This window comes from Leptonotus elevatus, chromosome 12 (genome assembly GCF_054856555.1).
Source record: "Leptonotus elevatus isolate MCC_2025b chromosome 12, RoL_Lele_1.0, whole genome shotgun sequence".
Lineage (NCBI taxonomy): Eukaryota > Metazoa > Chordata > Actinopteri > Syngnathiformes > Syngnathidae > Leptonotus > Leptonotus elevatus.
In genome coordinates this window covers 16,614,875-16,638,101 of record NC_141250.1, presented here as the reverse complement: position 1 = coordinate 16,638,101, position 23,227 = coordinate 16,614,875, and the positions used below count along the sequence as shown (strand labels likewise).

The 23,227-nt window shown below is 39.2% G+C and overlaps 1 protein-coding gene across 1 annotated transcript in view; it reads left to right on the top strand.

Moving 5' to 3' along the window:
- The window catches only part of agps (alkylglycerone phosphate synthase), a 28,422-nt gene that overhangs the window by 865 nt on the left and 4,330 nt on the right, over nucleotides 1-23,227 (top strand). The window contains exons 2-19 of the mRNA XM_086091927.1: nucleotides 1,738-1,827; nucleotides 3,013-3,103; nucleotides 3,183-3,303; nucleotides 3,393-3,467; nucleotides 5,419-5,490; nucleotides 5,706-5,785; nucleotides 7,267-7,347; nucleotides 8,209-8,334; nucleotides 8,530-8,638; nucleotides 10,790-10,917; nucleotides 11,583-11,634; nucleotides 12,847-12,923; nucleotides 13,011-13,123; nucleotides 15,117-15,186; nucleotides 15,697-15,758; nucleotides 16,806-16,895; nucleotides 18,118-18,217; nucleotides 18,303-18,360. Of these exons, the coding sequence (XP_085948053.1) occupies nucleotides 1,738-1,827; nucleotides 3,013-3,103; nucleotides 3,183-3,303; nucleotides 3,393-3,467; nucleotides 5,419-5,490; nucleotides 5,706-5,785; nucleotides 7,267-7,347; nucleotides 8,209-8,334; nucleotides 8,530-8,638; nucleotides 10,790-10,917; nucleotides 11,583-11,634; nucleotides 12,847-12,923; nucleotides 13,011-13,123; nucleotides 15,117-15,186; nucleotides 15,697-15,758; nucleotides 16,806-16,895; nucleotides 18,118-18,217; nucleotides 18,303-18,360 (1,595 nt within the window). The remainder of the gene's footprint in view (nucleotides 1-1,737; nucleotides 1,828-3,012; nucleotides 3,104-3,182; nucleotides 3,304-3,392; nucleotides 3,468-5,418; nucleotides 5,491-5,705; nucleotides 5,786-7,266; nucleotides 7,348-8,208; nucleotides 8,335-8,529; nucleotides 8,639-10,789; nucleotides 10,918-11,582; nucleotides 11,635-12,846; nucleotides 12,924-13,010; nucleotides 13,124-15,116; nucleotides 15,187-15,696; nucleotides 15,759-16,805; nucleotides 16,896-18,117; nucleotides 18,218-18,302; nucleotides 18,361-23,227) is intronic.

Sequence of the window (23,227 nt, the reverse complement as noted above, 5' to 3'; positions counted from 1 at the left end):
GAGCTGTCATCCGATGTTAAATCGGATTCAACAGCTGCAGTGAGTGTAAGAATTTGGCCCCGTCTAACTGTACAATCTTCTGGTCAGTGACACATTGTAGCAATACTGCAAACGCAACAAATTATGTTTATTTTTATTTTTTTATTTTTAGATATGTTTAGGTTTTGCCTGCAATTTACATGATACCAATTTCAATAATGCTCTTAATATTCTGCAGGATTCTATTTTCACAGTGGCCACGGGCCTCTACATGACTATCGGGACTGTACAGATTTCGTAAATAAATCAAATCAAATGAACACGTTTTGCTTTTTCAATATTTAATGTTCAATATTTTGACTTTTATAGACTTAAATTGATAAATCATCATTAATCCTTTTTTCACATTTTATTGTACATCCTTCCATGAGCAATGGCTTGAACAAGATATATGTTTTATAATATGCATATTATGGATTCCTGGTTTGGCAAGTTTTTTTCCTTTTCCCTATTATGTAGGTATATTTATGTTATTATTGCATTCTAGTGTGTCAGTGGTGTCAGAGGAAAACAATGCGAACATGCTGGTTAAGCCGTCTCGTTCAATGAAAGATAAACAGAAGAAAGCTGGCTAAACTACACATATCCTATGCTGTCATTTTTAAATTTAACTCATTTATTTATTTATTTCAGATGACATTACATTCTAAGAAGGAAGCTATGCATTATCACATTTGCATCACCAACTAAATTGGTGGTCGTGAGGTCATTGAACTCAGGTTGTGTTTGTTTGAGAAATTCCATTCAGGCTTTGAGCAGTTAGCACATTCAATTTGGGGTCAGTACGTGTTAAGTGTGGTTCCAAAGATTTTTCAAGTCTGCAAAGTGTAACTTTTCTAGAATAGTAATTTCTAATTCAGTAATTTTTAAATTTCTGTATTTTTCTTTGTTATAATATCTTTCATATTATTTTAATGTACTTTTATTTAAGCATAAGCTTAACCTACAAGATCAAAACATGTATGCACAATAAAGCTCATATTGTTTATGGAAATACACTTTAATTTATTGCGTATGTTTGTAAAAAAAAAACAACAACATGGGATGAGCAGCTTGAAAAAATAATAATCGCATATTAGCAGTATGGGAGGCTGGATGAACAATGACTTATTTGCATAAGACAGTACAGAAGCACCCATTTTGTTAAAAACTTTGTATAGGGCCTTTTTTAAGACGTAGAAAAGCAGTTGCATTAAATGAGTCTGCTGGTATTTCGTGTGCGGTCATTTCCAATCTTTTGAAATAAAAGCATAGAAAAGCCTTTAAAAAAACAAAACAAGAAAAAGCAAAACACCTTGTACAAGGCCTCAACATATTGCTACTGCAGATAATAGTATTTTTCCCAAATATGTTGGCGTAATCCCCAAGCGTACAACCTCAGGACCTTAAAAGCTGTCGAGTATATTCGGAGCATGTCCATGAATGTCTCCAGAGAATATAGTAGGTGTGGCTGTCGTACTTTTCCGACTATTATCTTTCCCGACGATAAAAAGGCCCACCTTGAATGGGATGGAAAGTTTTGAATGGCTGAATAAAATCAGAGTGCATTGACGTCAGCCTTTTGTGACAGTGGCTATCAGATATTTGTCGTGTCTTGTTGCTTTCAAAGACCCCCCCCCCCTGAACTATTTAGGATGTTGTAACATCTTGCGATTAACCATTAACCATCAATCACGTCATATCTTTTTTTTTTTCTAGGCAGGAGATCATGAAATGGAACGGTTGGGGCTACAGCGATTCAAGGTTTATCTTCAATAAGAAAAACCAAGCAGAATTCACTGGCAAAAGGTACAGTAAGTGTATAGTAGCGCACGGCTTTTGTACCTGTTCAACGGTCCCCCCCTAAGGCCAAATGACACGTTATCTTAACCACTCACGTGACCATCTGGTGTAAGGATTCTCATGTTCTCATGTAACTGTAATCTTGGGGCGTGTTGCATCAATCATTTCATCAGCAACTCCCCCCACCCTGCCAGCCTACACTCACTCTACTGACATCACACTGCTGCCATCTAGTGGCTTGTGTGTAGAAGTGATTGTATAAGTGATGGTCAGCCATAGGAGATTTGTTCAAATTCCTTCACAACACCTCATTTTTGTAATAGTTTACTTGTGTCTGGAATGGGGGCAGACTCAAGAGGGAGCTTCCAGTGTTTGTCTAGAAAGAGGCTGTTTTTCAAATTACACTATCTTAAAAGAAAGCATCTGTTTAGTACTTTAAAAATGTAACAGTGCCTTACAATAATATGAAGTTACTTTTTAGAAATAAAATGTCCTCATGTTTGATGAACACTTGGGCCTCATATATGCTGCTCATTTGTCATTAATGTAGCACTTGAAGAGTCACTTTTATTTTGGGGTGGTCATTTGCATAAAAAGTAAAAAGAGTAAACTAGTGGATTAAGATAGGAGGTTGCTTTGCTTTCATAGTAAGACAAACATGCACCACAATTGTTGTACATTTGAATGTGAATGTGAGATAAAATTGCCCTTGCTGATAATGTTTTATTTTGACTACTTTAGGGTGTCCCAAAAAAACATTTTCATTTGAAAGGCTAATATAACAGGTCCTATGCAGACACAATTTTAGTAGACTTTATATTGATAAAACTGTTAATCAAAATTCCAACGCCTTATTTAAATGCATATATATTTTCAATTCAATTCCACCTAAATTTTAGCTGTAAAAGAACGAGAATGGTATCTATAATATGAGGATATATAAATATTTGTATATATTTTTTTGTAGCACTCTATTTTGTGTACGACGTAAGACTTTTTGGAGTCACCCCTAAAAAAAAAGTGACCGTTGAGTGCAGGAAGAACATGAGTGACACGCATGAGAAGATGAAAGCTGTTTGGGGAGTTAATCGAACGAAACATGATGTTGCTTAACTTCTCTTGTGTAAGTTTTCAGTAAAAAAAAAAAAAAAGCAGTTATTTAGACTATGTGTCCTCCTGATCTCCATCTAGATATAGATTAAGTGGTATGATCATCCCTGGCCTGAAAGACTGGTTTGAAAGCACATTTGGAGCCAGTCTACAGCACAGAACTCTGGCAACAGTGAGTGCTTCTTTATTCATAATTGTTCTGTCCGCCGTAACTGCAGCCAAGTAAATGACAATGTTTTGCTTTGTCCCAGCCCCTCCTGAACAGCAACGCCGTACAAGCTCCCACTCTTAACACGGCCTTTGTGGACGATTTGAAATCCTCTGGTGTTCCCTTCTCTCACGATGCGGAGGACCGCGTCTTTCGCAGCCACGGTAACGCTCACTGGGAGATGGCTCGCTCTCCTCTGTTTCAGTTTTGCGTGTGCGCTTTAAGTTGCTCATTTCCCTGATGTCTTTGACAGGGCACTGCTTACATGAGATTTTTGCCATGCGAGAAGGGAGATTTGGTCGCCTTCCGGATGTGGTGGTGTGGCCTAGTGAGTTTCTAAGTTTTTGTTTTGTTATGGTGCTGTCACCATTCATTCATTCATTCATTCATTCATTCATCCATCCATTCATTCATGTCATCTTTATTGAGTCACGGATATTAATATTAGGGGTGGGAATCTTTGAATGTCTCATGATTCGATTCAGAACGATTTTTGATTCAAAATGATTTTTGATTCAAAATGATTTTTGATTCAATTTGTAGCTGTTCAAGGAATCATAATGATCTACTCAAGTATTACTCGCTAATGCTAATTGGTGCTCGAGTCGCGGCAGTTCCACGCTGCAAAAAAAAAAACAACTTTTATTGGAATAATTTGATTGTGACTTTTTCCTTCTACTCTCTAATGTGGCTACAACTTAACAGTGTATCAGACCGCGTGTAACCACACTGCCCCTAAGTGGACAAATCGGGTACAACATGTACAGCGATCCCAATAAAGGCACACACAAACAAGCACACCCCTAATTAATATGTATGAGTGCAGGCTTCAAGAGAAGTGTCCGATGGAGGCTGGTTGGCATCCACTTTTGGCTCGCATTGATGATTCTGACTCTTGATGCCTGTTATCATGGCTGTCGCTATTCTATCACGCCCAAGCATCAAAGAATAGTTGTAACAATACAAAAATTGCAAGTAATAATAATATTTCACATTTAAGGACAAATTAGAGTCTTCAGTTAACCTAACATACATTCTCTTTTTTTTTTTTTCAATTGCTGTATATTTATAGTCTAGAAGTATTGTTCATACAAATATTTACCATTATTGTGACTTTACTACCACGTTAGCGTCGCTTTGTGATAGACTATGACGGATTCCGGGGTTACATGGCCGCTGTCGGAACGAAACTCTGGGGAGATCTGCTATGCAAATGCAGTATAGTAAAGTTATAGTATAGTAAATGTTACCAGTCATATCTATAAAACACACTGGAGGCTTTCATTCAGCCAAATTAGCTCTTTAAAAGATTGGAGACCCCTGCTGTACTTTTTAGCAGCCCTAAGGGCATGGAAAATATATCAAGCAGAGTTTTATTTTGATTTTAATGATGAGAAAGTGTTTTTTGCGAAGATATTTGGTTAAAGTTGTAAAAAGAAAAAATCTAATACAAATTTAATCATTTATAATAGACACATGATGTCTTAATTGTCTGTCATGTCTTGAGTTATAACGTAATCTAATGCTGAATGGATCTTTGGCAGCAATTTAAATTTGCAAAGCATGATCCTGTCTAACATGTTTGCAATTTGCATGTTCCATATTTTCATCATTTTCAAATTGGCTTACGCTTAATTCTGTTTTATTTTCTATGCAATAATGTACATTTAATTTGTAGTTACAATGCTAGAACATAGCAGTCATTAATTGCATAGCTTATTGTTTTATCATTATGTGCAATTATTTAGTTGCGACTTTTTACATACATTGCACAGTGTGCCTCCAAGCCAATCTGTTTGTTTTGAGTCGGCTTCATTTTGTGAAAATGTTGATTTTAAAAAGCAGCCGCGTGTCTTGTGTTTGTCAGTCAGCAGCCTGTAGCAGGATGCAGGCGTTCCTCACTGCTGCTAAAAAACACTTTAGCCACGCTTAAGTGCATCCTCCTCCCCACTAACTGTGACCTGATGCGGGCCCTGTTATTGGCTGCAACACATTTGTATTGATTCGGATCACCTCACCACAAAGAGCACCACTTCATGCCGTCGCACTCCACCTGGGAAAAGCCTCTGGCAAATGAATACACACCCTGTTTTCCTACCCTTTCCTTCTCTAATGGCCCTGCCAATATAAACACACAATTTATCACCTCTGTCATATCTCATTTATTTTAGAATGTGCTGTGAAACTTAATTTATGTTTGCAATAGAGGAGGTTAAATGGTTATATATATCTTATCAGGATGACCTCAATTTTGAAGACGAAGTCTTGTGTCTTTGCAGACTGCCACAATGACGTCGTCAAACTTGTGGAACTGGCATGCAAACACGACGTGTGTTTAATACCCTACGGAGGTGAGTTTTCAAAGCACTAGTCAGACTATGGAGCAGATAGCAACAGTATTGTTTTTTTTTTGCTTTCTACATGCATTATAATTAGGGGAGGGGGGAATGCTTATTTTTAAAGATATGGATTCATGAAGCTTTACTATAGTTGAAAGATGTGTTTTTAACATTTGATTGTTCCAGACAGTCAATTTCCGTGCTTTTGCTGTGTGTCCCGCATGCAGGAGGCACAAGTGTCTCCAGTGCACTCGAGTGTCCCGCAGATGAAGCTCGCTGTATTGTCTCTCTGGACACCTCTCAGATGGTATGTACTGTAAACGGCCCTTGCAATAAGGAAGTCCTTCAAAACAGACATCAATATTGACACTGAGTCAACCTTGGTACACTTCAACATTATTTAATTTCCTTTTCCTCTCTGAGAATGTGTGAAATAAAATACTTTTATTTTTTTACTGCATGTTTTTATTGAAGTTCAATTTATAAGTGATAGCTAAGTCAGAATTTAATTTGCAACTGCAATTAACTCATTCACTGCCATTGACGGCTATAGACGTCAAAAATTAATTAGAACTATTTGTATTAGTTTAACATTTTCCCACTTTTGTTAACAAGAGTATGAAAATCTAGAAGTTTTTTTATTGTATTAGAACAGATATAACATTTGTGATTAATCGTGAGTTAACTAGTGAAGTCATGCGGTTAATTACGATAAAAAAAATGGTAAACGCCTGACGCCCCTAATTTTTAACAATCTTTTCTTTAAAAAAAAAAAAATTTGGGAAAAAAATAATTACAATTATTTTGTTTTTTAATTTTAAATTTTTTTTTAAATAAAAGATTATTAAAAATTAGGGGTGTCAGGTGATTAAAAATTGTAATTGTAATTAATTGCATGGTTTCACTAGTTCACTCACGATTAATTACAAATTTTATATCTGTTCTAAATGTACAAAAAATAATAATTCTAAGTTTTCATACTCTTGTTAACAAAAGTGGGAAAAAAAAGCTAAACTAATAGAAATAGTTTAAATGAATTTATGACGTCTATAGCCGTCAATGGCAGTGAATGAGTTAAAGTGACTAAAATTAGTTTGTTTTCCTGATGCTTGAAAAATATTGAATCTCTTGTTTACTTTTTTCCCCCTCAAGGTTTGAAATAAATTAAATACATAAAAAAAAAACTAATTAATGTCCACTCACCATACGTTTTCCTTTAAGCAACAAAGCCATTAAAATAACCATAATAAAACAGCTACATTCCATAAATCCAATTACATATTAGTAGCATAACACCAATATAACATTTTGCAGCATCCATTCATCTTAATGTAAATCCAGCTCTCTCACATGAACACGATAACGTTTCATTTTTACAACAGAATATAAACCAACAAATATCCAGTACAGTGTTGTCCTTTGAACTATGAAAACGATAAATGTGCCGCTCTCCCACCAGCTTTTTGTTGCCGAGGTCAGAGGTCGGAGGTGATGTGGCTCCGGTGTGCGAAAAAAGCAGCCAAGGAGGAACATAAACTTTATTACCTCTGCAGTGTAATTGATGGCGCGGGGGGTGGGCGCGGTGACCCCCCGCAGGTAGGCCTGAGCCCAGTGCTTAGAGGCCCAAATAAGAAACAGATATTTGAAATTAGATATTAAATTGAGTTTAACCTCAGGGAGCTGAATGTTGTGGCCTCGCTGCGCACATTTAGCTCACGCACACACGTTATTATTAACAGCTTGACTAAAAAAAGACCTGTTTTCTCCCCCCCCCCCCCTCCCATACAGAACCGCATTCTGTGGATCGATGAGAACAATTTAACTGCACACTTGGAAGCCGGCATCATCGGTCAGGATTTGGAGCGTGAGGTGAGGACAGCAATGTCTTGGCTTGGATCTACTGCAGACGCTTCTGCGTTTAGACTGGACCACTTTGACAGAGTACTGAAGAAAAAAAAAGGCTCAAAGTCATGACTTGAATCACATTCCGTTTCGAGGCCCTCTTGTGGAGGTTGCTGGGTATTTACTAAAATTCCTCATCCCCCCACACAGCAGTGACACGTAAGCACATGTTGTGACAGGCCAAGGAACCACACTTGCTTCCTTAAACCGTAGTCAAAATGGATGCCACATGCAGTGCCTCACTATAAGGGAGTAGAGCCATGTGATTTGTCTTGTAAAATCAGTGATGGATGATAATGAAGAAAAACATATTATACTGTTTTATAACCTTAAAAAGTGAAAATAAATGAGGGGTGTCAAAATTAGTGCATTCGTTTTGAGTTAATTTAAAGTTTCTTTTAACACCACTAATTAAAAAAATAATTCGCCCAATTTTAAAAATGTGCAGAAGTTCTTCATGTTAAAGATTAGATAGCCAAAAAAATGACCCAACACAAATCAGTGTCACATCTTTTTAACTAAATGTTATGAATTATTATGAAATTACTTTATCAATCACTAAAAGATGCAGCCATATTTCCAATAGTTTAACATTTTTTTCCCACTTTTTTGTTGACAAGAATATGAAAACTTAGGGAAAAAGGATTGTATATTTTATTGTACATTTAGAACAAATATAACATTTGTGATTAATAGTGAGTTAACTATTGAAGTCATGTGATTAATTACGATTAAAAAAATTAATCTGACACCCTTAAAATAAATCTAAACAAAGCTTTTTATTGGCACATGATTTGACTTTTAACAGCGTCCTTTTGTTTGCGGCAGCTTAACAAGATTGGCTACTGCACAGGCCATGAGCCGGACTCCATGGAGTTCAGCTCAGTAGGGGGCTGGGTGGCAACCAGAGCGTCAGGCATGAAGAAGAACATCTACGGCAACATTGAGGACCTGGTACGTGCTCATCTGTTCATAGGAAGCAAACGATTTACGAAACATTTTCACTCACGCTCCCTGAAGTAGACAGACCACAGCATGAGTGGTCCCACATGGCTTGCAGCAATCGTTCTAATTTGTGAACCCAAAAGAGGAAACCATATTTCTTTCTAAATACAGCTTGTTTTTGCTTCCCCTGGTGGGGGGGAGTAGGTTGTCCACGTTAAGATGGTGACGCCACGTGGGGTGATTGAAAAGAGCTGCCAGGGTCCCCGCATGTCTACAGGACCGGACGTTCACCATTTCATCATGGGATCTGAAGGTCTGCTACATTTACAGCTGTTTCTAGTCCTATCTGAACGAAAAGTAGCAACATGAGGTCTATTATCATGCTTACTCACTTACTCTGCAGTGCCCCGTCCTTGACCGGTCTTGTCCCTGAGTGAGCTTGTTGATTGCGGTACAACTATTTACAGTATACTAGCCGCACCTGATATGCAAACCGGCATTGACGTAGTTGCCTTGCACAAAAACCTTAAACTCTGCTCTGCCACTTAAGTCAAATCATTATAATAATATAAATAATCAACTTGAATTACATTCATATACTGTAGTATTCCACTGCTCTATTGCGTTTTTTTGAAGTTATCTTTTTTTCTTTTAATGGGGATCCCTGAATTAATTTGGGGCTATGAATTGTAAAAATCCTAGAATTTACACCTTCCAATAATAAGTTTATAATTTCCTATAGATGTCACAATGTAAATCCAGCGTGGCAGACTGCTAACTGCACTCTCCACGTGATAGAATTGACATAAAACACGGGTTTTTTTTGTTTGCATTTTTGGTTTGCTGCAGGTCATTGAATTAGTTTTCATTTCAGAAATCCAAAACACTGTAGTTTACATACAAGTTAAAACGATAAAAAGAATGATGATATACTGTATGCAGTGATATGGTCCAGATACGGTCCAAATAGCTTTTCTGCTCGTCCATGTTGCCGACCTCTGGTCCAAATGAACCTCCTCAACTCACTTCAACATGTCATCAAGATGCCACAAGATGGCAGCAAAGCAATACTTGAAAATCAATGAACTGGCGAGTTTTTATGATCGGGTCAAAACAAAATCTATGAATATGCAATATGCAAATGCCGAACTGCAAATATGTGAGCCACAGCCGCCGATACACTTTCCAGCCATTTATTGAATGTCGGGAGAACAATAAATCAAAATCAAAAGTGAACCAGTAAAAAATAATTTAAGATGCACACACGCACCTCCTCTCAGTCTCTCCCCTGCTCCCCATCAGAAGCCATAGAAGGAGGAGCCTGCGGGTCTTGAGTAAATTAGCTACATGCTTGCCACTGGGGAGCAGCTTGTGTCTTGTATTGTCACATTTGAGACTTCATTAAAAGCCATAACAGGCTGAGTATGCTCATCTAATAAGTGTGTGTGTGTGTTCGTCAAGACGCTGTCCGTAGTCATGCAGAGCCCGTTATTAACCGCTCAGCCCGTTGCATGTGATCAGATAGTCAATGTGATTTTTATACATGCCCTTTGTTAAGAAAGCAGCAATTTTACAGAACAAGTCCATAACCAGAAAAAAAAATCCATCATTAAAAATAAGACTCCGAAAGCAGATCTAACAAAGAAACCTTTCTTTGAATACAGAACCAGACGCCCTGTGATCTTTTTTTTGTTTGTTTGAGGACAGTAAGCTCCTTTGACTGCAACTGAGCAGCGCCTGCAACAGTTGCTACTAGCAACTGAACATTTGTACAAAATAACTGCTCGTGGCAGAATACACACTCGGAGAATTTTGTGTTATAATCTTTCCAATGTGAGTATGTTAAATTAAAATTTTCAGCTTCTTTCAATGTCTAAAACAATTTTCAGGCTGTAAAAGTGCTTGTTAGTCTTCCTTTAAAACAAATCTGACGTTGTGGTTGCTTATGTTTCGGGCGCTGGGATCAAAAACAACAATAAGAATCCTTCCAACAAATACCCGAAATGTTGATTCATCCAACTTCAAACCACATTTTCCGCCAGTGATGCTACATCTGTTTGTGAAACTATTATCACCCCTGCGTCCACGTTTTCAAGCGCGCACAGTGGCTTCTTCTCTAATGAAGAGTTTTTGGGGTCATAAGTTGGGGGTCAGAGGTTTAGCTGTATCTGTATACGAGCTGCGGCTCTGCGCTTGCCTGCCTTTGAGAGAGTCTTGCTTTATTTCCTCATGCTCCTCGCTGATAAATCTTTATTGACCCCCCCTCCCTGCCCCAGTAGAAAACCAGATCCCCTCGGTGAAATGTGAGACAAAGGTCGCCACAAGGACCCCCAGGACATTTACCAGAACCCTTAAAAAAAACAAAAAACCCCAAGGAGTCCTAAGTTCATATAAATGACTGGCCCTAACTTACTTGTTTGTTTTGTGCCTTTTATATTTATAATCGGTGTGATTTTTCCCACAGGAATCTTGGGTGTGGTCACTGAGGTGACAATGAAGATTCGACCCAAGCCAGAGTATCAGAAATACGGCTCGGTGGTGTTCCCCAACTTTGAGAAGGGTGTCGCTTGTCTTCGAGAAGTTGCCAAACAGGTAACGCTACACTTTTTTTTTTAAACTAAACAAATACTTTTTTTTTTACGCTATGTAGAAAAATATGTTATTAGTTGATTTGTGCACATAAAAAGTTCATAATGTTTGTGTATTGCCAACTCTGTGAATTTAAAACCTACATAACTGGGCTACTCTGGGGGGGAGTGGACATGAGAACAAAGTCATATAATTAAACTCAGAAGTCGTAATATTACACCCAAGCTGACAGTTGAGGATCTTGTCAAGTAGTCACAAACAATAAATATTCAATATTTTGTCACAGCAGCACCATTAGTATGATGACTTTGTGTTTATGCTAAATCTTTGTATCTGTTTCTAAAAAAAAATACATGTATTTAAATAGCCCATTTTGTTCTATTTGATTAAAATGTTTTTAAGTGTTCAACGGTCAGCAAAACGACTACTGTACGACTGTAAATATGAGTATTTTATTTGTTTTTTGTTTTTTTAAAGAATTTTCAACAGTTTTGTAATCTGCTGATTTTAAAGTTTTGTGTTGATCTACAAATGATTATACAGACTTATCCAACAAAAACCCAATATTTATTATTATTTATTTTACTTTGTATCATTTCTCATTAAATTAAAGTGAATTTATATTGATTTCAATTTCTTTTATCATTCTTTTTTTTCTCTTATTTTAGAGGTGTGCTCCTGCATCTATTCGGCTAATGGATAATGAGCAATTTAAATTTGGTAAGTTTTATTGGGCCCTTTTTGGGGGGGGATCTGCAAATCACTTTCACTTCACAATCACTTCATGGTTTTGAACATTCCTTTGAAAAAAAAATTCAATCTGTGATTTGAAACCGCAACCTAATCTTCTTTTATCTTAGCCCATCAATGAACGGCACGAGTTGTATTTTCATTTCACCTGAAGATAAGCTGCAACGAGATGAAAAATGGCCCCTGGCCTAAGTGAAGTCGTCATTCCATTGAAGTTTTATGATGCTTAAGGTCTGGCCAATGCATCTGGCATCACCAGAGATCTAAGTAAAACTCCCCCAGCCTCCAGGGATCTCATTATCTCGCCGAGATTTCCGCTTTTCACCAAGTAGGCACTTCTGACTATTAAGCAAGCTCGATGAAGCAACCAGGTTTTCCCACTAATAACTACAACTCATGGCTCCATGATACCTTCTCGGGCTTATTAGTGGCTTCTTTCACACTTTTAATCATGTTGAGTACGACCAAGTGATGCCTTCTCAGATTGAGACTCCACGTGCAATTTAGTCGTGCCTGTCTACGCATTCAAGATGAAAAATGAGATTGTTGTCAAGATCACTGCGCTTTTACATGCGAAAGGGAGGAGCGAAGAACAAAGGGTGGTGGGTATTAAGAGTAAAATCATACACAGCGAGGGTGTGACGCGTCTCGTGGATGTTGAGCTATTAATTAAACAGTGCGAGGGTGCTGACAGAGGTAAAGACACATAGTCAAACCTCATAGTGGACAAAATTAGGCCACTAAGTGATGAAGAGACTGAAGCATGCGCGGGGAGAAATAAATGAAGTGTTAAGTCTCGGCGACATCACGCGTGACTTGATTGATAGCCGTCCCGTTGGCCCCGGGCCCTCATTTTGCTTGTCCGCGGGCACTTTTTGTGTGTCTGATCAGGAATAAATCAAAAAACGTGTGTGTGAGGAAGACTGATATCGCCGCGTCAACTCTGCTTCCCTTCAGAAGGTTGTGATTTATAGTCACTGTCACCAGCCGCCACCGGCCCGTTGTAAAGTTATTCAAATGTCGCCGTTTATTTTCCCTCCTCTTTTGTTTGAGAGCCCAAATAACTCTTGACCGGCGTGCTCTCGCTGATTCCCGGAAGGTGCGAGCGCAAGACGATGACTAATGTTTGAAACTAAATCCACGTCTTCATGGCTGACCTTTAACTGCCGTGTCTGTCCACAGGTCACGCCCTCAAGCCTCAAGTGTCGTCACTTTTCACCTCTTTTCTGGACGGCCTGAAGAAACTGTACATCACCAAGGTAAAGCTGGAGCACAAGCGGTCCGTGTCAGAGGCGCTCTACAAGTGTTTCTCGTGAAAATTGAACCTCGGCCTCTTAAATTCTCAGTTCAAAGGCTTCGACCAGAACCGCTTGTGCGTGGCCACCCTGCTGTTCGAGGGGGACCGAGAGAAGGTCCTGCAGCACGAGAAGCAAGTTTATGACATTGCTGCAAAGTTTGGGTCAGTACTTTCCTCCTTCTCTGTATCACATTGAAGGAGTATTAAGGCACACACAGTGTACTTAACTGTCATATTTGACACCTGAAAAAAACAGCTGTTGGTCTCCGGCTGTTTCATGTGGAATTTTTAACATTCTTTTACGAAACAAAAAATCCTCACTTCATGTGTAACATAATTTCTCAGAATTATTTCAATATCTTATTCCTGCGACATTACTACTTTATTTTTGTAACGCGTGACATTTGTCATCCAATTTTTTTTTTTTCAGTTTGTCTCTATTACTCCTTTATACGTCACAACAATGGCACGTAAACATCTCTGATCGTGCACAACCCCTCAAAAGAAATCACTCGCCTCGCTTAACTTCACCAGCCTTAAGTAGAAGTAACGGTGAAAAGGACGCTTTGGGCTTGGTGTTGCGCTCAGTTGTTTGTCTTAGTTTGCAGTGATGGATCACCTGTGGATGTCCTCCTGCCAGGCCCGCCTTTGTGGGAACTGATCAATGAGGTCTTCTGGGGGGAAATCAGTTTCACATCAGGCTCGCTGGGATGCTCCACAGATGATTTAGGCCAATTTGAAACATTCAGTTACAGTTATGGCACCTCATAGTGCAGACTGGAAAGGTTCTGGCTTGCTTTTCACTCAATATTCCACTCCCCAGAGTGAAATTAATAAAATGTAGCTATGTATGTTTTTGTATACTCACTGGCCACAATATTAATGTCACCTCCACAAAGGCTATCCAAAACAAATAAATACTCACTTGTAATTGACAGTATGAGATTCATTTCGCAGTTGTACCTAGATTTGTTTGTATTATGATAATGTTCTTGTTATCACTCGATGATCCAAAGTCATTTGAAAATCATTTGAGGTGGCTTTATTGTTGAAACCTTTTTGTTTTCTTGAACAACTAATGTAGTATATGGACTACTATTCAAAATTAATTAACAACCATTATAGATTCAATTTATTTGTAGGGCCAATTTCTCAACACAACAGCTATTACAAATAGCCAGTATTTAGTGGAAATATATACATACACTATGCAAATTAATGTTTTGTCAAATAAGCATAAGGGCTGTTATTATATCGAATCTTTTTTAAATGGAGAAAATTAGCCTATGGTAAACTGTTAGCAATCATGATTAGCATTAGCGCGCTAGCCATTGCCATTTTAGGTCAACAAACACTAACCACCTTTTAGTTCACACATACATTACATCTACAGAGTTGAATTGAATGGATATAACTACTAATTATTTATTACCTTCTGTGCATTAGCATTCTTAAACACCAGCACAATTAGCCTATGCTAAACGGTTAGCAATCGCGATTAGCAGAAGCGCGTTAGCATTACGATTTAAACACTAACCACCATTTAGTTCACCCATACATAAAACTACTAATTATTACCTTATGTGCATGAGCATTATCAAACACCAACAACATACTAAAACTATAAAAAATACTAAAATACTACTACTAAATAATAATACATTTAAAAGGACTTTGTTGACTCTTTGTTTCATGAAGTAGGTGCCACAATACTTTGTATTGATTGTTCGTGATGATTAGATTGTTATTGGCCGAGCTGGAGGAGTGACCTTTTGATAAGCAGCAATTGCATCTTAAGAAAGTTGGCAGGTGCACAGAGCATCTTCAGCTTTATTGCATTATTTCCAGTAAAAGACGATCAAGTGCCAGTGATGGATAAGTACAGCTCCGTGAGGGATATTTTCCTCTGGTGTCGGGAAACGGCACGAATCGATATAGCGATTTTCTAATGAGCTTGGCCTGATTAGTTTGGGTGCTAGATGAAGATTTGATTACACACCGCAGGTGATGGATGTGCGGCTGACCTGCGGCGACGCGCACAGCGCGGCCCCATTGATCTGCGCATTGTTGGATTGACAGGCTCGCGCGCAGCTGCTGTGAGAGCGGCTCACAAAGAAGACACTGTTGAATATTAACCCTGTTATCTTTTTTCCAGAGGCCTGGCAGCCGGAGAGGACAATGGGCAGAGGGGCTACATGTTGACCTTTGTCATCGCTTACCTCCGGGTGGGTGACCGCTCTGGCTTTTTTTTTTTTTTTTTTAAACACAGGCTGAGCTGATGGGCAGCTGGGCAGGACCTCTGACAGAATACAAGGAGCCTGCAGAATGTGACCTCCAGGCCCTTGATTTGATGTGGTCATACTTATTGTGTGTTGATTTTGAATATTCCTTTCTTTTCTTTTTAAACCAATTCCCATGTAGCATTTGAAGGCTAACCCATGATTGGATTATATTAGACCTTCAAAGAGAGAGACGTAGAAAAAGGGGGAAAGAGAAAAAAGTGTGGAAAAGAAAGTGAAAGAGTAGATGGATGGATGACGATAGATAGATGAGTAGATACTGAACTCTCTTTATGCTTCATAATTGCAATTAGGACTAAAAAAAAACCCTGATCTACATGAATATTTAATGTGATCTTCCTTTGCTCTGTCCCCAACCTGCTACACTTTTGAATGAAATGAGAGTTTAGTTGAAACATAACCTTACTTATAATGTTGATGTTCTTCTCTGGACAGGACCTGGGGATGGACTATTTTGTCATTGGCGAGTCATTTGAGACCTCCGTACCCTGGGACAGGTAAAAACAGAATTGTGGTGAATTTTTGCACCAGGCTTGCTACTTTTAAGTATTAACCTCAACCACTTGGCTTAAAACACTAGGTGTCCTCCTCCGCTTTTAATGCTGTAGCAAAGTCATAGTTAGAGTAAATATTTATAGGAAAAACAGCAAACAAGTTGATGGAGTGGCATTTGTAACCCGAAAAGTTGGTGTAAACTGAGGACCACCTGTACACAATGGAGGCTCTAACGTTGACCACAAATAATTCTGAGTTGTTCAGATTGCAAAATACAGTGTTCCCACAATTATCAGATTTCTTCCTTTTTTTCCCCCAGCTTGCCTGCCCTCCATTATTATAAATTATATCTATATTTATAATTTAATTATATTATAAAAAAGTGATCTTGTGAAATCTTGGTGCCAACGAACTATGTTGAAGTGAGTTGAGGAGTTTCATTCATAAGAACGTTGTGATTTGCCGTCATTTTGTGACATCTATATGTAATAACTTGTTTACTGTAACTATAGGAAATTATAAATATAATCTTTTCCTGGGTGGAACTGTTGCCATCGTAAACCTTTATTACCTCTACTAGTACCGGGAAATATAATAAGTAACATGTTAACACCCCCCCCCCCCAAAAAAAACAACAACAACAACAACAACAAAACATTTCACTTCTACTGACTACTTTTAATGTCAACCCGCTCGCTTGAGCCGCAGGTTCACGTCCCACCCGATTGCAGTGTGCTCCACATTTCGTCCTCGTTGTCATTGTCGCCGTTCATTGCGTAACACGCGTGACGGGAGAAACGGAGGGAGAGCATGTGGCCGAGGCGAGCGCAGACGCTCGGCTCATTAGACATCCTCCTCGCCGTCCTCCACGCGGCTGCACGTGCTGGCGGCCATTTCCGCACTAGTGGGAACCTCTGTCGCCGTTGTCTCTATGTTCAAGTCCACTTCCTCCTACGCCTTTTTGTAATATATTTTATGGCCAAATGTAGTCTTTATTCATTCTATGCCACATTAAAAGTGAACAAACTCATATTTTTCTTCACTTGCAGGGTTTTGGACATCTGCCGGAATGTCAAAGCTCGCATCATAGGAGAGTGTAAAGACAAAGGAGTCCAGTTTCCGCCGTTCTCCACATGCAGGTAACAGTTGCCATGTGATTGTGATGGATTGTCTCACAGTAGTTTGCTTTACTGAGAGTAACAGTGAGGTTGTTTTTGCTATTGACTCAAAACATCAGTGACAGTTTTGCAAGCGATGTATTGTTACTTTTGAAATGAAAGCTAAAGATTCTTCTGTGGATTTAAATTTGCTGTCCGCTTAACTAGCACCTTAAACGAGATGAGCACTACAAATGCAGTTACTTTTTAAAGTGCATAATGCATAGTGGTGCTCTAATCATGTCTGTGACATGTTTTGTCAAAATACCGTATGGATGAATTATTGGACATTTTACACAATGTTTCGCTCTTCTTTTTATAATTAGCCTATTTCTGTAGGGAGAATCTAGTGACGAGTTTGGCTTTTGTTACCATGGCGACCAGAGGCTTGAGCCTTGGGATTTGAGTTCTGGGGCTAGTTGCGTAAGTAAGGTGGCAGAAAAAAAACATCACTTAAAAGTGGCTCTGGATCTTCACTCAACCTAGCTGATCATATCATGACCAATGTGATTTTGTTATGTGAATTAGTGCAGTGACACAGACATTTTCAAAAATGGGCACATTTAATACATTTAAAAAAAATCTTCAAAACCTCCGTCATTGCTATGGCAACCCGAAATCCCTCTACATTAGCCCCGACATGGACCAGGCTGGACCCTTTTTAGTGTCCCGTTAGCACTAGCAGGTTTAACACTACACTCACAACTCTGATAGACAGACGGCGAGCCGGCTGAAGAGAGCCAGGCGGCTGCTCTATGCTGGTGGACAGATTAGGCCTCAGCCTGATTATGCCACAGCTATTCATTTCCCGGCCGCGCTCTGTCACATGATTGATTTGTCCATTTAACCTCTGAAGCAGCCAGCGTGCCAGGTGATGGGCCATGTCAAATGAACAAGGGCTCGGCCCTCGGCGGGGGGCGAGGCCGCAAGGGGGGATTCTAAGATGGGGGACTCGTTTTTACGAACAAGTTAAGAGACTTTTTATTTAGAAGCTCGCACATAAATAATCTTGTGTTTGGCTTATTGAGATATTGCTCAGTAGATTGATGTAAATTTTTAAATTGACCTATTAGTGTTTGTCGATTTTTTTTGTTGGTGGATGACAACAATTAAAAGGGACGTTTTTTGTGCAAATTTGTTATGCTTTTACTGTTGTTTTTGTTGATAATAACAAATGTTTACATTCTCATCTTTTGCTTTCCAGGGTGACTCAAACATATGACGCCGGCGCCTGTGTCTACTTTTACTTTGCCTTCAACTACAGGGGCCTCTCGGATCCGGTGCACGTGTATGAACAAGTGGAGGTGCCTTATCCAATTCGCCTTATGCACGAATTTGCTCCCAGATTGCGGATGAATGACTAAAGTGTGATATTTTATTTCTCTTCAGCACGCTGCCAGAGAGGAGATCCTTGCCAACGGGGGCAGTTTATCGCATCACCACGGAGGTAGGACAAGCTCACGTAAATTATTATTTGCAACGCATGTCGTAACTGGAGCATTTATATACAGGCACACACACAAGGCTCAACACTGTGTCTAGTACAGTACAATATATTTGCATGTCATCTATGAGACATATTTGTTATTAAACTTTTAAGTACATTTTTATTTAACTGCATTAAGTTTTAATGAAACAATTTTATTAAGTGTAGTTTTTCTTTTAATGGGCAGATAGTAAGTCTTTTAAAATAAGCAAAAGTAATATGATTTTTTTTCTTTCTTTTTGTTTTTTTAAACAAATGAATACATAAGTAAAATTATGACATTCAAATTGGCCGGTCATTATTCTCCCCCCAAAAAAAATTATTTCCCCTCCTCTAATACATTAACACATTACAGTATAAAACAAAGTTAATTACATTTTTTAAATCACAATTCAATGTAAGACAAAGATACTGGCATTCAAACATGCCCCCCTCCCAAACAAAATTGTCAAATGTTCTCTCTATTTTAAAGTTAAACAAATACTAACGTACAAAGTATTGTAAAACAGTCCATCCATCCATCCATCCATCCATTTTCTGTACCGCTTGTCCTCACAAGGGTCGCGGGGGTTTCTGGAGCCTATCCCAGCTGACTTCGGGCAGTAGGCGGGGTACCACCTAAAAACAGTCAATTAAAAAAATATTTATATACGGCAGAATCCATAAATAAGTGTGACTCATTGTACTGTAGTTGCCAGATTAGCTAACGGTTAACCTAGCTTCTTCTATTTCTTCTTCTACTTCTGCTCTTTGTTGTATTTTGCATCAGTGTGAATGCCTTGTGGCAGCATACTGCCCCTCACAGGCCAGTCTTGGTACTGTGACCAATGTGGTTTGACACAAGTACCATTTTTACCTTTTATTGGTGAAATTGTTCAAATTTTGTCTTGGCCTCCTTCATGGGTCCAAACAGCATCCCGAGCTATTTGTTCGTCTCGTTCGCGACCAAATGAAACGTGAGCAGGGGAGGGCGGCCAAGCGACTCCGCTGGCCCCATCACGTCTCCGCCAAACGCCCGCCTTATCTATATTGCCATCCGCCTGGCTGTTTTCATACATCACTTCAGGCTATTCATCATACCTGTCAAAAACAGTATGCAGCGAATCAGCCGCGATATTAAATTGCAATTTCTCCCCAAAGGCGGCGACGGCTGCAAAATTAAAAGATTGCTAATAAAAAGGAGGTGGCGGGGGCCGGCGTGAATGATGCCGCCAGTGTTGCCGCTTGAATGCTGACCTCCAAACGGTGGCCGGGGCCACCCCCAGCAGCCCGGGGAGGTGACGGCGAGGGGGGGGAGGTATCGATGCGGCTCCTGTGTACGAGCCCCACTCTGTAATTGTGATTAATAACAGCGGGGCTCGCTATCTGGCCGCAGACACACCAGTTTGTCTGGCTACAATCAGCCGCTGACAAATGGAGCCACTTGCGCTGGCTTTTGTGTATCAAAGCAAACAGATGTAGTCAAGGATGGCCAGGTTGGAGGGCACAGCGAGAAATACACTTTTTTTTTTTTTTTTTTTTTATTATGTCGAACCATTCACCACTGTCTCCGCAGGACTCGACACAATGCTAACATGCGCTAGTTAAGTGACTTTACCCGAAGGAGTCAAGAGCCTTTTTCACAAGGGGATCTGGCAAAACTGCCACAACTGAACCGGAACAGAAGATTGGTCTTTTCTGCAGTGGCGACTTGGTCACACATAAACAGCATCTCAAATTCTGAATGTTAGTTCAGGTAGTATTTTATTTGTACAGTTATACCTTTTATTTATAAGTGCGTTTTGTTGTCAAAGACAGATAATTCATAGTGTTGTAATACATACATACATTTTAATGAAGAATTTTTTTTTAAGTGCAGCTTTTTCTATTAATGGGCCGATAGAAGTCTTTTAAAATAAGCAGAAATAGAACAATTCCTTTTTTTCTCCCCGCCTTTTTCATTTGTATTTTTTAACATATTAACACGTAACAACATACGGCAAATATGATGACATTCAAACATTCCTTAAAAATTTTTTATAAATAAAATAAAAAAAAAAATTTTTTGCTTTCCCCCCCTAATACATTAAGACACCACTGTATAAAACAAAGATAAAAAAAAAATCTTCTTCTTCTGAGAGCTCAGTAATTATTCATTCGGCAGTCTTCCCGAGTCAACATGTCATCATCACTCTTTTTAAAAAAAAAAAAAAGTTTTACTTTTTTTTTTTAAGACATTAACACACAATGCCATAAAACAACATTCAACCCCCTCACCCCCCCCCCCCCAAAAAAGGTCAATTGTCTTATTTTTTTAAAACCACATTACAATGTAAGACAAATATATGACATGCCAACTAAATAGATAAATACATATTTTTTCTCTCTATTGTAAAGTTAAACAAATACTAAAGGACAAAGTATTTGAAAACAGTCAATTGATCTGCCTGTAATGTGTATCTTTATTGTTGTATGCATTAGGGGACCCAAAAATAAGTTATTTCCTTGGTTATATGTAAATTTAGTTATAAAGTTACTAATTGGCTGACTGGTGGATTATCGGAATTTTGTTCTGTCAAATATTAGAATCAGCACTGGCCTAAAAAAAACAAAAAACGTTAACTGTAATGTTACAGTGGTTTAAAATAAATAAATTATGTACTTTTTAGGAATAAAAGATCTGCCTCGCTTTGATTAACACTAGTACTTAAATTGATACTTAACAAAATGGATGGATGAAAACGGTCTTCAAGAGTGTTTTTGCAACGTCCGAATTGTGAGGCAGGTGCGTTCACCAGTTAATCCAGGGGTGTCAAACATACGGCCCGCGGGCCGGTTTAGGCCCACAAAGGGGTTTAATCCGGCCCTCGAGACTATTTTGAAAAAAATAAAAAAATAATTGTAATGTCGGACCAATTAATCAGCCGGCCTTGATCAAAACATAAATTTGTAATTTCACAATCAGTCCTCAGATGAGCAATGTAATTTATACACGGAATTGTCCTGGATGTCATTATTTTACACACAACCTAAAGTTACGATTTGTTTAAAAAATATATATATATCATAGACCGACATAAACGTGTTAAATATGACACAAATTCAGTAACTGGTAACACAAATACATATGACAAGGATTAACGTATTTATAACTCATTCATTGCCATTGACGGCTATAGATGTCAAAAATTAATTTGATCTATTTCTATTAGTTTAACATTTTTTCCCACTTTTTTTAACAAGAGTATGAAAACCTATAATTTTTTTTTTGTACATTTAGAACAGATATACAATTTGTGATTAATCATGAGTTAATTATTGAAGTCATGCAATTAATTACCATAAAACATTTTAATCACCTGACGCCCCTAATTTTTAATACTATTGTTTTTATCGCGTCAGACGATTAAATTTTTGAATCGTAATTAATCGCATGACAATAGTTAACTCACGATTAATCACAAATCTGTTCTAAATGTACAATCATTTTTTTCCTAGATTTTCATACTCTTGTTAACAAAAGTGGAAATAAAGTTAAACTACTAGAAATAGTTTAAATTAATTTTTGACATCTATAGCCGTCAATGGCAGTGAATAAGTTAACTGCGCCACAATGCATTCTGGGAACAATATATATGCAAAACAGGTAGATTTAACACGTCCGGAACTCATACAGGCAAAGTGTTGCCGCGGTCCATTTGCATTCGTGTTATTTTTGGGGGGGGGAACAATACGATTACAGTTGAGCTCCATAATTTAGGGCTGACCCACAAATAGTGGAAATCTGCGTATAATTGATGGCAATTGTTTTTAAGTTATATACCATTATTTTACCGATCCGGCCCACTCTGTAATATATTTTCCTCCATGTGGCCCCTGACCTAATATGAGTTTGAAACCCCTGATTTAGTCCATCGAGCAATACCCAAAAAAAGAAAAGAAAAAAAAGAACTGCTGCTAATTTTGCTTGGTGTGAAAGTAGTGTAGTGTGTCATCCCTGTGATTGACAGGCGATCAATCCAGGGTGCACCCCGCCTCTTGCTCTAAACTCACGTGGGTTGGTCTCCAGACTCCCGTGACCCCGAACAGGAGAATCCTGATAGAAAATTAATGGCTGCTTGGAAAAGCAGCGCTTCAAGTGGGTCACCGGTGCAGCAGCGGCGTGGAGCCTCTGAGCATCCATCACCTGCGCACCGCTCCATCTATCAATACTTGTGGGGATGGGGGGGGCGGGGGCCGAGGGGGGGCCCCGACGTTCACTCCCTCGACCTCCATTTTTCGGCGAGGAGCCCTCCGTCCTCACCTTCACCGCCGTGCAGATGGAGACGATTCAGTCGAGCTCTACGTCGCGGCAGAGGGCAGGCGCACCTCTCGCTCGCGTCGGCGGCGTGGCCGCCCGCCAGAGATTGATGGCGACGGCGAGCGAGCGAGAGCGAGCGCGACAAGATAGATGTGTAAATTATCACGCTGATGGAGGCAATGATGCAGTCCCGCCACCTTCTGTTTTCTCTCCTTCCCAGGAGGAGGCATGGAGGTGGAACCAAAGGGAGGGAGGTAGGGGGGGGGGGGGGGGGGGGGCGCTCTTGGAGAGCACCATTTTTTTTTTTGGTAGTTATGGGGCAGCAGCTGATTGGTCCCTGTGTCACCATCTGGAGGTGCATGTGCTATCAGAGCCCCCCCAGTGACCCCCCTTGTCTGCCCTCTTGTGTCAGGAGGCCCTCACAGCCCGATTCCCATCTGGGTTCCTTGGCTGGACTCTAATAACAAATATGTCAGGGCTCGTCTTATGTACATGGGGTGGGGGTGGGGTCTAATCTCCTGTGATTACTCTGCTGCTTTCAAGTATTTA